General features: G+C 45.5%; 2 protein-coding genes across 3 annotated transcripts in view; one reads left to right on the top strand and one right to left on the bottom strand.

Moving 5' to 3' along the window:
• Positions 1–1612, bottom strand: part of zdhhc4 (zDHHC palmitoyltransferase 4) — a 3692-nt gene extending 2080 nt beyond the window's left edge. The window contains exons 1-4 of one of the 2 annotated variants that reach the window (XM_084456355.1): positions 1481–1612; positions 1001–1131; positions 806–879; positions 1–40 (exon numbers count right to left, since the gene is read on the bottom strand). The exon at positions 1–40 is cut by the window's left edge and continues 139 nt beyond it. In XM_084456355.1, the coding sequence (XP_084312481.1) occupies positions 1–40; positions 806–879; positions 1001–1123 (237 nt within the window). In that variant the 5' untranslated portion in view covers positions 1124–1131; positions 1481–1612. Of the gene's footprint in view, positions 41–805; positions 880–1000; positions 1132–1480 lie in introns of those variants that run through there. The other variant, XM_084456356.1, reaches the window with a different exon arrangement.
• A 1857-nt stretch (positions 1613–3469) lies between these two features.
• Positions 3470–15000, top strand: part of grid2ipb (glutamate receptor, ionotropic, delta 2 (Grid2) interacting protein, b) — a gene marked incomplete at both ends in the record, with an annotated part of 29579 nt that continues 18048 nt past the window's right edge. Inside the window, 4 exons of the mRNA XM_084456156.1 lie at positions 3470–3551; positions 4733–4986; positions 5693–6040; positions 6452–6606. Of these exons, the coding sequence (XP_084312282.1) occupies positions 3470–3551; positions 4733–4986; positions 5693–6040; positions 6452–6606 (839 nt within the window). The remainder of the gene's footprint in view (positions 3552–4732; positions 4987–5692; positions 6041–6451; positions 6607–15000) is intronic.

Below are 15000 nucleotides of genomic sequence, written 5' to 3'. Positions count from 1 at the left end.
CGCCTCCAGCAACAGGTGCAGGTAAATAAACATGTTGTTCCTGCGAGTAGCATGTTTGATTAAAGGGACCGGGGCGGGGTGTGTGCACTGAGGCTGTCATGGAATGGAATGATAAGATTTTGTGGGATACAAGACAAACAATCAAAGCCTAATATCTGACAGAATTGTTAACTCGTTGCGCTCCGTTGAGATCAAACTTTAGTGGGCGGATTTGAAGATCTGGACCCAGGCTCAAAATCATGCTCTTTCCCATGAATCTTTTAATTAAAGGGGTATTGTGCTATTTTGGACATTTAGCCCTATTTGTGGTTTGTCTACCATGAACCTGAAACATAGAGACCATCATTTCACTGATCGTTCCAGAACTGAGCTAGATGTAGTTTTTCTCCAGGCTCTCACTGGGCTACAATGGAAGTTTGATGAATGGAAGTATGATAAATGTGCTTTTCCAAGACGTTGAATATTTCTTTGAAAAATATGAGTTTGTAGTGTTCAGTTAAGCTAAACTGTGTTTCTTTCAGCCATCCGCAATCCAAAATAGTTGGATTTGAATTGTTTACCGTTGCTATAGGCAACTTGACAGCGATTGCAGAGTGATACCTTTACTGGTGATTTGCCTGTTGGTATATTGTAGTTATTGGCACGGCTCCGACTGCGTCTTGGCCAATCACAAAGCGCAGTCGGAACTAGCTGTTGTACAAATATCCATAAACAAATACACTGAATTCAGGATGACACCATGTATTCTCCCCCCTGCAAAGTGAGGTGTAAACTCAGCCAGTGATCTGGTGACTGTCTGACCCACCGTTGATGAAACAGCCTGTGTAAGGTCCTCTGACACAACCTCTGGAGCCATGCTGGTGTCCACGGAGATAACACCTGTGGGGCAAAAGAGAGCAGCAGCTTTTACAGTCTACAGTGTCTGTGGTTTTTACTACAGTGTTGCAACAGCACCACCCTGTGTCAGTTGTGAGAACTACAGCAGAGTCATTGGTCTTACCCTAGTTACTGAGTTGAGCAGCAAACCAAAGGGAGTTTGTTGCTGACCAGAGTACTTGCAGACCAATACGATGCAGGTCAGCACCACCACAACGTAGATAGCAAACAGAGTGAGGAAATCCATTGGTCAACCTGTAATCCAGTGCACGTATTAGTTATTTAGCCACCAACAAAGACAGAACCTGCATAGAGCTGTATCCCAGCTACATCACTGCTCTTGATATCAACCAACATAACAATAGGCAGGGATTCCCAACAAAATTAATATTAATGGAACCATTATATAACTTAAACCCCCACTATGACATAAATATTGGGAGAAATAGATAACTAATTCAGCAATCCAACGTCTAGCTGCCTGAAAGAGAGCAACAGGTGTGGCAAAATAGCAGCTAACAGCTAATAGCTAGTGATTTAGTACAGGTTTAACCAACTATCTAGCTACGTTATTTAAAGGAGCAGCTGGTGTCATTTACAGTACCTTTTATGCGGGTTATAATATTCATATTCTTCATACATTGGCTCAAATAAAGTTATAGCTTACTAGCTTGCTATAACTATACTGTAGATCTGTGCAACAGTTCGCTCCACCTATGGACCATTTTCTCCAGCGTGCTAATTTGCTCTACTTCCGTAGCATTGTGCTAACTGGGTATCTAGCTCACAGCTGATTGGATGCTTGTGTTGCTGAGCCAATAGACAGTAGCACGGGCATACATTTGAATAGGTGCATTAATTATAATAGAAAATATATTTCATAGTTTTATGATAATTCAAGATGTATATAATGTTACTTTGGCAACGTAAGGGAAAATTTTGCCTATATGATATTAGTTGTACTCAAGTGGTCTACTGTAGGCTATTCTAGTCATAGGCTACAATATGCACAAGTCATTGAAAGCTATTCTATAGGTCTACAACCCAATGCATTAGACACGGCTGGATCTTGTTGCTGGGCTTGTTTGCCTTTTCAAAGAGCCTCAACACTCATGTTACAGTGTCCACAGGGCAGAGCAACACAAAAGCACTTACTCTTTGGGGTGAGAGGAGCATCAGCTCTCGGACTGTACAGGCTGCTCCATAATAATATAAAGGTAAGCTTGCAGGATCAATTTCTTTAGTTTTGAGGTAATCCATCAAGGGGTCATCAAGGCATACATACTGTAACAGACAGGCTCAGTGGTTGTCCACTCCGTGCTGCGTATTGTTGCCTATCCTTCACAGTGAGTTGCATTGGATTATTTCAATAGAAAATATTGATTTCTATCTGATGCTGGTGATGGTTGCTCCATGAATTAATTCTTACAGAACTGTGCTTGTGTTCCTCTGTGAAGGAACTTATGTGAAATGGCCATGAAAGGGTATTTCCAGCAAAATGGGTTGTTTTAGCAACTCAACAGCCTGTATAATGTCAGCATTATCTCATGCTCTCCCTTACTTGGGGACACGAGTAGCCATCTTGGGTGAGGTGTAAGAGGAGAGTTTGATTGAGGGGAACAGGGGATGTTTGGAAATACAAGCAGCTCTGTTGAATTATTCAAAAGGGCCCTGTGTATCAGGGCTGGTTAGCTAGGCAAAGACTAGTGGTCCCTTACTGAGACATGGGGCCACTCTGACACACATATGCACGGCGCACGTGTGCACACACACACACACACACACACACACACACACACCAACACATACACTTCTAACTGCCATTTGTCTCAGACTGCTCAAGGTACACCACTGCTTTAGTCTGATTTGTGGAGGGCAGGACAGAGCCACTGGAGATCCACAGGTCTGTATGACTGGGGGGACAGGTGTCCCTGCCTACCATGCTAGGGGTGGGGAGGGGGTTCTGAAGATCCAGCCCATAATCCTACTAATCCAGAGCAAAGTCTTAAATGTTCCCTACTCCTTCTCAACACACACACACACAGCTTTACACAAGGAGAGAGAAGTGACAGGCAGTCACTCCATTTAGCGCTCATCAACCTCCCCCGGATGGACACTCCTGATTCTGGGCCAGGAGCGGTCCCTTGGAGAGCCGCCTAGCTGGGAAGGAGACGCAGGTGTATTTATAGAAGAATGAGGCCTCAAATCACGCTTTTCGGAGAGAGAATTATTGAGGAGAAGAGTGGTGCAAGTTTGTCCCAGATTTCTGATTAACCCTGTGTGTGCGGGCGCGGGGTGTGACTGAATCAGAGGAGACCGGCGGGCGCCCGCTTGTCCTTGACGGCTTCTCAGCTGTTCATCTCAAGCACTGTCACCCTTCCCTGGCGTGGAGGCGGGAAGGCTTTCTGTGGGGGGCTGTGATGACGATGGGGCGTTCTGGATTCGCTGCCCCTCTGGTTTGACTGGGGACCTCAGTGGGGTGGTGTGGGAGGGGGGTGGGGGTGGGTGGGGGGATTGTCCAGAAGCCAGAGTGGGCACCAGACAGGCAAGAGACAGGAAAAGGCCGTCTGCTATCGGATAGAGTCGAGACAAGATGAAGAGGTTTCTACGGAAGAAAGGCAGATACTCCTTCCGCCAGAACAAAGCCGGTGCTCGCTGCCCACCTAAAGATTTCTGTAAGTTTCTATGTCTACAGTATATTTTTATCCATCAGACATGTAACTGTGTCAAGGCAGTCGAGGCTGCAGAACAGAAGCATCTGGCTCGGTTGCAGGGCTGGTGTTAAAAACAGCTTTTTAATTCTATTTTTGGCAGGATGTGACCTGTCCTGAGGATTTGGGACAAATTCACATTTAATACATGATCATCCTATAGTGTCCATAAACTGAAACACTATAATACACCATAAAAACCAGGCATATAGGATTAAATACATTATGTTAAAACTACAATTCTAAATATTGGCTATTTGACATAAAATACATTATACAAATCAACTATATGTGTTTTTAGGGCTTGTGAGTAAGTAGGATGTGATAGGCAATATGTGCTGTGCTTTTATTTTGTAAAGTGAGTGTTATACAATATATTGTTTCTTATACTGTGAATTACGATGATTATATCATTTGTTGACATCAACCTGCCAAAGGACCACAGATGAAAATTAGCCTGATGGCTAAATCTGGCATGTTTACATTTGATTATAAATGTTCATTAATATGCGCTGTCCCTATTTAAATAAATAAATCTTACAAATACATACGACCATGTAGCCTCTTTTCTGTCTTGGTCTCTCTTGTTAGCAATAGCATCATATTATTTCAGGACCTTCAATAGCATCGTAGACTCGGGCAGCTTTAATGTCAGGTTCGCCCGGGCTTCAAAGGATTAAGTTTGAAGCAAGGAGAGCAGACCAAGTGTGCCTCAGCACCCCCAAGGTCAAACAGTCTCCGCCGTGGTGATTGTGATTGGCTGCTGGGGAGTTCTGAACCAGGTCAGTGACCCGGAGTTCAGCAGCAGGGGAGGAGAGAGAGAGGAAAAGAGAAGGACGCAGCGTTCTGCCTCACATAGAGGATCAGTCACTGACAGGAAGACTCGGGATACGCTACAGCGATGAAGGACACACGGCTCCACAATTTATAGTCTTCCTCGACTGCGCTTTCAACCTTCAAGTAGTCTCAGACCACCCTGCACGTTTCTCTCTGCGGCTGTCATCTTCATCATCATCATCATCATCATCTGACCTTTCCTTCGACTGAACTCTTTCATCCTAACACCTTCTCATTTCCTGTTTCCTCCCGTTCAACCCCCCCCCCCCCCCACACACTCCTTACTCCCCCCCTCCCCTTTTGCGAAGTCCTCGCCATGCCGACGTCCAATCTGGGCTGGCCGGACGACTTTGGTTTCCAGCTGGGAGGAAGTGGTCCCACCTACATCCTGTCTGTGGAGGAGGGCAGCAGTGCCCACCTGGCAGGGCTGCAGCCGGGGGACCAGGTCCTGGAGATCGAGGGTCACAATGTGTCCACGCTGGGCACACAGGCCGTCGTCGCCATCGCCCAGACCCAGAGGAACATCCCGCCCAGCATTGGAGTGGTGTCACGCATTCAGCAGGTCTGAACGGCAGCGTAACGCCTCCACAATCGTCAGTGTGCAGTTGGTGTTGTTGTTGTTGTTGTTGTTGTTTTAATCAATGTTTACCCCTGTGTTTTGGGTAACAGAAATTCTTACAGCCTACATATATTCTTTATAATCCTTAATAACAAAGATTGACTAAACAGCCTCATAATACTGCTTAAAGAACAACCACCTTGACTGATTCAGATTCATCTGTCTTGCTCTGCTCCCTCTCTCTCTGTTCTCTCTCTGTTCTCTCTGTTCTCTCTCTGTTCTCTCTCTGTTCTCTCTGTTCTCTCTCTCTCTGTTCTCTCTCTCTGTTCTCTCTCTCTCTGTTCTCTCTCTGTTCTCTCTCTCTCTGTTCTCTCTGTTCTCTCTCTCTGTTCTCTCTCTCTGTTCTCTCTCTGTTCTCTCTCTCTCTGTTCTCTCTCTGTTCTCTCTCTCTGCTCCCTCTCTCTCTGTTCTCTCTCTGTTCTCTCTCTGTTCTCTCTCTCTCTGTTCTCTCTCTGTTCTCTCTCTCTGTTCTCTCTCTCTGTTCTCTCTCTCTCTGCTCCCTCTCTCTCTGTTCTCTGTTCTGTCCCTGTCTCTCTCTCTCTCTGTTCTCTCTCTGTTCTCTCTCTCTCTGCTCCCTCTCTCTCTGTTCTCTGTTCTGTCCCTGTCTCTCTCGCTCTGTTCTCTCTCTCTCTGCCCCCCTCCTTCCCAGATGGATATCACGCCAGGCCCCGACGGACGTTTCGGCTTCACCATCGTGGGCGACTGCCCCCTGCTGGTGGAGGACTGCTCCCCCTGCTCGCCAGCCGGCCGGGGCGGCCTGCGCGCCGGCGACTACGTCATGGAGGTCAACGGCATCCCTGTGAGGCAGCACGAGACGGCGGCGGCGCTGATCAAGGCGTCGCAGGGCCGCACGCTGCGCCTGGGCGTGCTCTGCCTGGGCCCGCGCCAGAGGAGGAGCGGAGGGAGCCCGGAGGAGAGCCAGCTGGGGGGAGGAGGAGGAGGAGGAGACGGCATGAGGCTGGACCGCAAACACAAGGCCCTGGAGTTCAACAGGAAGGTGAGGAGGGGGGGCCGGGGGGGGCGGGACCAGGGAATACTATTTAGAGGTTGCCGCTGTGGATGTTGGGTATTCTGTCAGACATGCTGCAGCAGGATGACCTGTGGGGTGAGCTGGTGGTAAAAAGGATGGTGCGTAACCAGGGCAACGTCGAAAATGAGACCTCAGTCTCAATGGGCTCCCCTGGCTAAATAAAGGTGATATTTTTTTTATTTTTAAAAAGTGCTGCAGTAGAATGCTCCAGATTCACTTTTGACAGCTTTCTTACTCTCGTTGCGCTCTCCCAATCTTGGATGTGGTTTTATTTTAATTGGATATTTAAGACCTCACCATCTGCAGTGTTTGCTACCTAACGGCGTGTCTGCAGACTGCCCTACCTGAATCTAACAGCCTGTATCTGCTGCGTTCCAGATTGACCAGATCTTGGGGGAGGATCCGGAGGTAAAGGAGAAGCTATTCGCTGTGCTGAAACAGTACGCCGCAGAGAAGAAGGTTGATTGGCTGGCCTCAGTCCTCCCGGACATCCTGACCACTGACGAGCAACGCCAGCTCATCTCCAGCATCAGGTACTCATCAGGCAGCCTCTGCCCCCTCCTGGTTTATAAAGGCGCAGTCCGTAAATGTCATTCCTTGTGCAGAATTGATTTGTTTTGATTGTGGTTTGATTGATTTGATCCTGACTGTCACCCAGGTTCCAGGTCGAGTGAGTCCATTGAGATTCATTCAAAAGCCTATCCTGTTTGTATTGAGACTCATGTTATCCTCACATTGTTGTCAAAGGCCTGCTCGTTACATTGTAGCACACTGACTGTATACTGCCCTCTCTGGTTTAGATGGGTAGTGCGGTTCATCCCGAGTTAGATCCAGCAGAACCCTCAGAGCCCTCAGTCCTCAAGTCTCCATAGTCCCAACGAAAAGTACCGCTAATCTTCTTAGATTAATTTGTGATGACCTTGTAAATAGGCTTTTCCTTTTGTCGATTCTGCTGGGGGGAAGGTATTAAGGGGTCATTATGGATGTAGACCATCCTGGTTTAGTGGGGCTCCATCTGTCACAAAGAGGGCTCGGCAGGTTAGACCCGCACGGCCCTCCCAGACGCTCAAAACTACCAGTGGTCTGAGTGAAACAGCAGAGCCGCAGAGCCAGAATGGCGGAGGATCCGCCCCAGCCCAAAGACAAACTCAGTGGCAAATGAGAGCTGTAAACAGGGGTTACATGTCTAGGTCTCGTTTAGGATTTACATACAGTAGTGTTAGGGTCGTGTAAACATAAACACAATATCTACTATTGCTAGTGGAGTATCTTATTTGAGTATAAGAGCATGGAGTTTTGTCTGGTGTTATCAAAAAATCCCCAAAAGATTCCCTTATAATCCTTGAAATTAAAGCTGCCACAATGTTAAAATTGCCGGCACGGCACTCCATGCAAAAATCTTAATCTCAATCCTAATCCGGAACCACTTTTCCCCTCTGATTGGGAGGATTATAAATACTCTCGCATCCAGACCCTGGGAGTGACAGACGAGCATGTGTCATCTGATGTGACACTTCCTGTCACTAAGTCCTTAATCTGATTGGTTGAGGGGTCCCTCTAAGGGAATGTGCACCATGTGCTTACCCCCAGTGGGGGACTCTGGGTAATGAGTCTGAGTCTGACAGACCCCCGACAGTTGATGGTTGATGATGACACTGATCTCACTCTGATGAGCCCTCCTTACCAGAGTCCCTATGGTGACAGAGATGTAAACAATGCAAACATACACTGTGGGAATTGAAGTACGAAGTGAAGTGGTGTTCTTTGATGACTGGTGTCTGTGTGTCTGTAGATTGTATACGGTTTGAGGTAGTACTTCATATTCTGAGACTTCTCTCTCTGCTCTCTCTGGGAACTCTGCATGAATAAGAGCGAAAGAGAGACGGTTTTCGCTGAAGTTAATGTTGTCATGAATAATGGATGAATATTCAAATGAGCTTGTTATGTCTTTAGATCGTGCTCTTTTCACGCTCGGATACTGTATGGTCTGATTTGTCCAATAATAGCATGGTATTTTAAAATGCCATCCCTCTCTCTCTCCCTCTCTCTCTCCCTCTCAACCTGTGAAGTTCTGTTTATGGAAAACAGTTTTCTGGTTCTCCGTTGACCTCTGTCAGCACTGTTTCTTGCTTTTCTCTCTGTACCTTCTGCACGCAGTCTCTCTCTCTCTCTCTCTCTCTCTCTCTCTCTTTCTCTCTGTTTCTTTGTAGCTCAGATGGATATTCTCAGTATTCCTCCCTCAGCTGTAGCTGGTCTCTGTACACTGTTACACCTGTACACTGCACTGCGGTAGGTACTGTGGTTAGCACAGACTGAACCATGTCCTCCTAACTTGGGTGTGTGTGTGTGTGTGTGTGTGTGTGTGTGTGTGTGTGTGTGTGTGTGTGTGTGTGTGTGTGTGTGTGTGTGTGTGTGTGTGCACATGTTTGTGTGCTTCAATATTCACTTTGGGTTCCTGCAACCCAGTTCTACACAAACATTCACTTCAAAAGCCAGTGAACACAAGAGGTCTTGTTGATTGTCACAATGTATTATGCATGCATATGAATGAATGAATGAATGAATGAATGAATGAATGAATGAATGAATGAATGAATGAATGAATGAATGAACTGATTATCAGTTTTGTTCAAAACCTAGACAGGAGGAATAGCCACAGTAACAGGTATTGGAGTGCAGCCAAGCAACCACCTCTCTCACACATTTACAGTAAATCACAGTATTTCTTTAGAAAATTGCTGTTTCACCTTGATAACCATGATTCTCCATCACAGGTCATTTGTCTGCTCTCACAGAGTCCGAGGAAAGAGATTCCATTCCCCAAGGTTCCATTTCCAGAGAGAGAGAGAGAGAGAGAGAGAGAGAGAGAGAGAGAGAGAGAGCCAGAGAGAGAGAGAGAGAGAGAGAGAGAGCCAGAGAGAGAGAGAGAGAGAGAGAGAGACAGAGAGAGAGAGAGAGAGAGAGAGAGAGACAGATAGAGAGAGAGAGAGAGAGAGAGAGAGAGCCAGAGAGAGAGAGAGCCAGAGAGAGAGAGAGCCAGAGAGAGAGCCAGAGAGAGAGAGAGAGAGAGAGAGAGAGAGAGAGAGAGAGAGAGAGAGAGAGAGACCTGATTGAGCGAGCGTGTAGAGTGCACAGTATTGATCTGTGTACCGTATCACCTCATTACTGTATTGTCCAGATTCTGTTCTCTGCACTGTCGCCCCTCAAAGCCTCCCGACACTCCTCCTCTCCCAGAAGTCACCCTTCACAACATCCTGAACACGGTATTCCTGCAGTACAGGTTATGTAACAGCAGGGGATGCTGAGAATAGGTCACGGTTTTCTTTTGAACTGTCCGTGTTAATTATGGGATGTTGAAGTACTGTATGGATGGTGTGGAATGTCTCATGGGAGTCACTCTCCCTCTAGCTCCAAAGAAAAGGAGAGAGTATCATATGACACTGTATAGCCATGTGTGTGTGTGTGTGTGTGTGTGTGTGTGTGTGTGTGTGTGTGTGTGTGTGTGTGTTTGTGTGTGTGTGCTTGAGGCAGGGAACAGAGCACAGATAAATTGTTGATATTACAGTCAGGAGTGTGTGAATAGGCTGCTTGTTCACCAAGAATACACATACTAAACGGTCATTGTTGGTAGAGAGAGTGCTACAGTATCTCTATGCTGTGACTGAGTGCTTATAGTTTTATGAACTACCCCAGTGACAGTTTGTTGTGTGCAGGGGACTGTGGTTTGAACCCTACTGGTCTCTTGCTTATTGATCCTCTGTCAGATGTCTGACTATTACAGACCTGGACGACATCCAGTGACACAGTGACCCTAATCACACCACTCTAATGTCCCACCGTTATCTCTGAAAGCTGGTACAGTAGGAAGTCTAAATAAGGCAGTTCTCTCCTCCACATGTGGATGTTAGCATTTGAAATGAGGTCTCCTTAGTGAGAATTCTGCTTGTCATTCCTCCCTTATGGGTAATCTAGCCCCGCCCCCCCTTCTCTCCTGGCTATTTTAGACCACCACTCCACCATAAATTAGGTCACGTCGTGGAAACTCAATTAATTTTCAGAGATAAGACAGTTTTTATCATTTCTAACTTTTCTGATGAGGTGGCTGTTTAAGGCAGGTGGAAACGTATATTCAGAGAAGACACAGTTGTCATGGTTACAGCAATGGTTTTTCTCTACTAGAGACAGTTTTTCAGCAGGCATTCTTAACACTGTGAAATATATTTTATATAAATAATGTGAGAAAATTTGAGTTTTTGTGCGTGTGTGTGTGTGTGTGTGTGCATGTGCGTGCGTGCGTGTGTGTGTGTGTGTGTGTGTGCGTGCGTGTGTGTGTGTGTGTGTGTGTTAGACCACAGGCCTCTGTCTATGAGTTTCATGGGACATAGAACAGGATCCACACAATAACAGTAGAATAACACTGTCCCTAAACTCAGTCCCCTGACCCCATTTCCTTCCAACACTCACAGACCAGAAGGTTCTGGATATAAAGATCTATATTTATCAGCTGTGGCTGGATTCCTTGGCAGGCTGGTGAAGAATATCACCGCCTAATTAGAATAATATTCCCCTACGGTGGGCAAAAGTCATATCAGCAATGAAGTTCTCTACTCTCTCTCTCTCTCTCTCTCTCTCTCTCTATCGCTCTCTGTCCTATTTGCTTGATTTAGCCATACTGTAGTCTGACTCAACGGATGTAGGTTTTGGGGATAAGCCTGGTCATTCGTTCATTACTGCCCAATCAGTGACGCCGAATCGTGTGATCAGCCAATCCAGACTACCTGAAACAACAACAACCTACAGTAGCAACCACTCCGCCGAAGACGATTGTGAATGGTTTAAAGAAATACAGTGTTTTCTCCCACCTATGCCCGAGTCCAGCCAGAACTTCTCCAGTCCTGCCTGGCACAGTGTAAACGAAGTGTGGAGATAGGTGTGGCTATGTTAAACTAACCATACTGTACTCATTTTTATCCATCTGAAAAATTTGCTCTTTGTCCCTCACCCAATGAAATGAGTATGCGTGCTGTACATTCGTGCATGCGCTCGTTTGTTCGTCACACATGTACCAGAGCCCACTATCAGGGGTTCTCGTCACAATTTCCAAATACATTTTGCTTTGTACATAGTGGCCTACTCGTCGTGTCCAGCGGAACTGAAGTGTATGCCTTGATTCCCACAGGGCTTATATATTCGACGCACCGGTGCGCTCTTGTAAACATTCCTCCATGTACTCCCAATGCCTATTTCATGCATTTGTGTACGTTCACGCGTTACAAGTCCCATTATTGATGCGTGCACACTAATGTTATGTTATCTTGGTTAATTTAATTGATTGCACCAATCATTATATAGGACGTACCATTAACGTTAACTAGTTTTAATGAACTTCTATGCAACATGTAGCCTAGCGTACATTTGAACAGCGCACATAGATTCGATTTTTATATACTAAATCATTTTCTATCAACATAACGAGGATCCATTCTCTTTACGCCATACAAACGTAAAAGTCACCATGTGTTAAGAACACCCACATTATGTACGAGCTCCATTTCAACAGTGCTTGACCACAGATCCTCCCCCAACTACCATCAACATGTGATGACGCTTGTGGGCTATTTCATCAGCAAAGCATTCTGGGTACTTCAAATCCCGTAGAAAAATACAAAATTCATATCCAAATAGGCGTTTACAGTAGACTTTATTCACAGGATGTCGTTTTTTATCAAGAGATCTACCAGTGTGCCTAAATTTGTGGTTTTGGTGTGACGTCATTCCACTCATCATTCATTAGATTTTGCCGAAAATCAATTGTGTTGATTATAATCTTATTCGAAGAGATTCCAAATGCAAAACAAGGTTCAATATCGTTCTTATAAAGCATAATAATGTCTTCCCCTACCATTGGCACGGACTAGCACTCGAGTCTGAACAGCAATTTGACGCACCGTAGGCGGGAGTGACTTCCCTGCGAATGACTACCCCCAATCAGGCTGCTATTCGATAAGACTATACTTTCAGGGATCATTTCTATAGTTCTTGACTTGAGAAATGTGTTTCTAAAGTGTTCTGTCTCGCTACCCACGAGGATGAGACGAGATATTCCCTTCTGAGCGCGAAGCGGGCATTGAGTAATGATTCAGTTCATCCGCTCTCTGCCATTGATGACCGTTCTTTGCTCCTTAATGGAGCATTGAGGGAGGGAATATGATCAGAGTGGTTAGCTAATATACCCTGTTCAATGAAATAATAATCGGGAAATTGCCATTAGCCTACACTTAATGAGATTCATACTGTATATAAATCAGCACAAAGGTATGCGCGTCATTTATTTATTTATCTGTGATGGTAGGTGTATTGAAGTCTATGCCAGTCTAGGGGTGATTACAATTTCAGATTCTAGATAACTCCTATTTTTACATTTCGGATTGTAGAATTAATGGTGCATTCGTTTGTGGTCGGAGGTGGCAAGTCGCAAGTGGCAAAATACCTACCCCCGACCTGTGTGCATTCGAGCTATAGCGAATGATACGATGATGATATGATATGATATTGACATCAACCGGCAACTGGGGGCTGAGAAACATATCCGAATTTGCGACGAGGAAGTGCGAGTTTATGCAGCGTTTTATTTAATCATTCCTAGTAGCAAGTCGCAATTTGCCACCTCCCAGTTATAAACGAACGCACCATAAACTCCCACGCTCCCAAATGCCCCGGGTTGGGTTGCGCATGTGCGTAGGCTAGTGACAGTCCTGTGTGTTGTGACACCCCCTCTCCGGTACCGGGGGAGGGGCTGTGAACACCAGATGAAACCGTCTCCTGGAACACTTGTCCCATAGACCAGGTCCCTCGTTCGCCTCACCTCAAATTAAGACTATACTTTCAGGGATCATTTCTATAGTTCTTCACTTGAGAAATGTGTTTCTAAAGTGTTCTGTCTCGCTACCCACGAGGATGAGACGAGATATTCCCTTCTGAGCGCGAAGCGGGCATTGAGTAATGTTTCAGTTCATCCGCTCTCTGCCATTGATGACTGTTCTTTGCTTCTTTATGGAGCATTGAGGGAGGGAATATGATCAGAGTGGTTAGCTAATATACCCTGTTCAATGAAATAATATTCGGGAAATTGCTTTCAGCCTACACCTAATGACATTCATACTGTATTCAATCCTTTGTATCCGCATATCATTTATTTATTTATTTGTGATGGTAGGTGTATTGAAGTCTATGCCAGTCTAGGGGTGATTACAATTTCAGATTCTAGATAACTCTAGATTCCCTTGAGGGAGGGAATATGATCAGAGTGGTTAGCTAAAATACCCTGTTCAATGAAATAATATTCGGGAAATTGCTTTTAGCCTACACATAATGACATTTATACTGTATTTAAATCAGCACAATTCTTTGTATCCGCATATCAATCAATCAAAGCTTTATTTGTATAGCGCATTTCATACACAGAGGCAACACAATGCGCTTTACAGGGAACAAGGGAGGTGGGCATACGACCCACCCCTAGAGTGCGTCATTTTTTTCCCCAACCAACTTCTGCCATAACCACGCCCCCGCGAGTTTTCATTGGACAACCCTAACCCTAACCCTAACCCTAACCCTAACCCAATGAAAACTCGCGGCGGCGTGGTTATGCCAGAAGTTTGTTGGTAAAAAAAATCACGCTTCCAGAGTGCATATAATTTATTTCTTTATCTGTGATGGTAGGTGTATTGAAGTCTATGCCAGTCTAGGGGTGATTACAATTTCAGATTCTAGACAACTCCTATTTCTACATTTCGGATTGTAGAATTAAACTCCCACGCTCCCAAATGCCCCGGGTTGGGTTGCGCATGCGCGTAGGCTAGTGACAGATCTGTGTGTTGTGACACCCCCTCTCCGGTACCGGGGGAGGGGCTGTGACGTCAGATGAAACCGTCTACTGGAACGCTTGTCCCATAGACCAGGTCCCTCGTTCGCCTCATCTGAAATTAAGACTATACTTTCAGGGATCATTTCTATAGTTCTTGACTTGAGAAATGTGTTTCTAAAGTGTTCTGTCTCGCTACCCACGAGGATGAGACGAGATATTCCCTTCTGAGCGCGAAGCGGGCATTGAGTAATGATTCAGTTCATCCGCTCTTTGCCATTGATGACCGTTCTTTGCTTCTTCATGGAGCATTGAGGGAGGGAATATGATCAGAGTGGTTAGCTAATATACCCTGTTCAATGAAATAATATTCGGGAAATTGCCATTAGCCTACACTTAATGAGATTCATACTGTATTTAAAAAAGCACAATCCTTTGTATCCGCATATCATTTATTTCTTTATCTGTAATGGTAGATGTATTGAAGTCTATGCCAGTCTATCAATCAATCAATCAATCAAAGCTTTATTTGTATAGCGCATTTCATACCCAGAGGCAACACAATGCGCTTTACAGAGGACAAGGGAGGTGGGCATACGACCCACTCTCTACATATTCCAGAGGGAAGCAAAAAAACAGTAATCACCCGGGGGCCAGATAAGTGAGCTGTAAAAATTCTTCCCTGACCCCTCTCAACAAGGCGATCGAGCAAGCTCCAGGAGTATGTTTGTCTACCGGCTAAGAACATTTATAGAGCAATAAATAACATTAAATTACATTTTCAGAGTAAGAGAGGCTAATAACATCATAGGAGAGACATGGCAAACACTGGTGTATGTCTGTGTGTGCGTGAATGTGCCTGGGCCCAGATAGAGGCAGGGGTCAGGGGTAGGATCGGGGTAGGAAGGTCTAGGGGTGATTACAATTTCAGAGTCTAGATAACTCCTATTTTTCCATTTCGGATTGTAGAATTAAACTCCCACGCTCCCAAATGCCCCGGGTTGGGTTGCGCATGCGCGTAGGCTAGTGACAGTCCTGTGTTGTGACACCCCCTCTCCGGTAC

Source organism: Borostomias antarcticus (assembly GCF_949987555.1).
Source record: "Borostomias antarcticus genome assembly, chromosome: 22".
NCBI classification, from domain to species: Eukaryota; Metazoa; Chordata; class Actinopteri; order Stomiiformes; family Stomiidae; genus Borostomias; species Borostomias antarcticus.
Note: the sequence above shows the minus strand (reverse complement) of the source record. Positions and strands in the feature narration are given on the sequence as shown.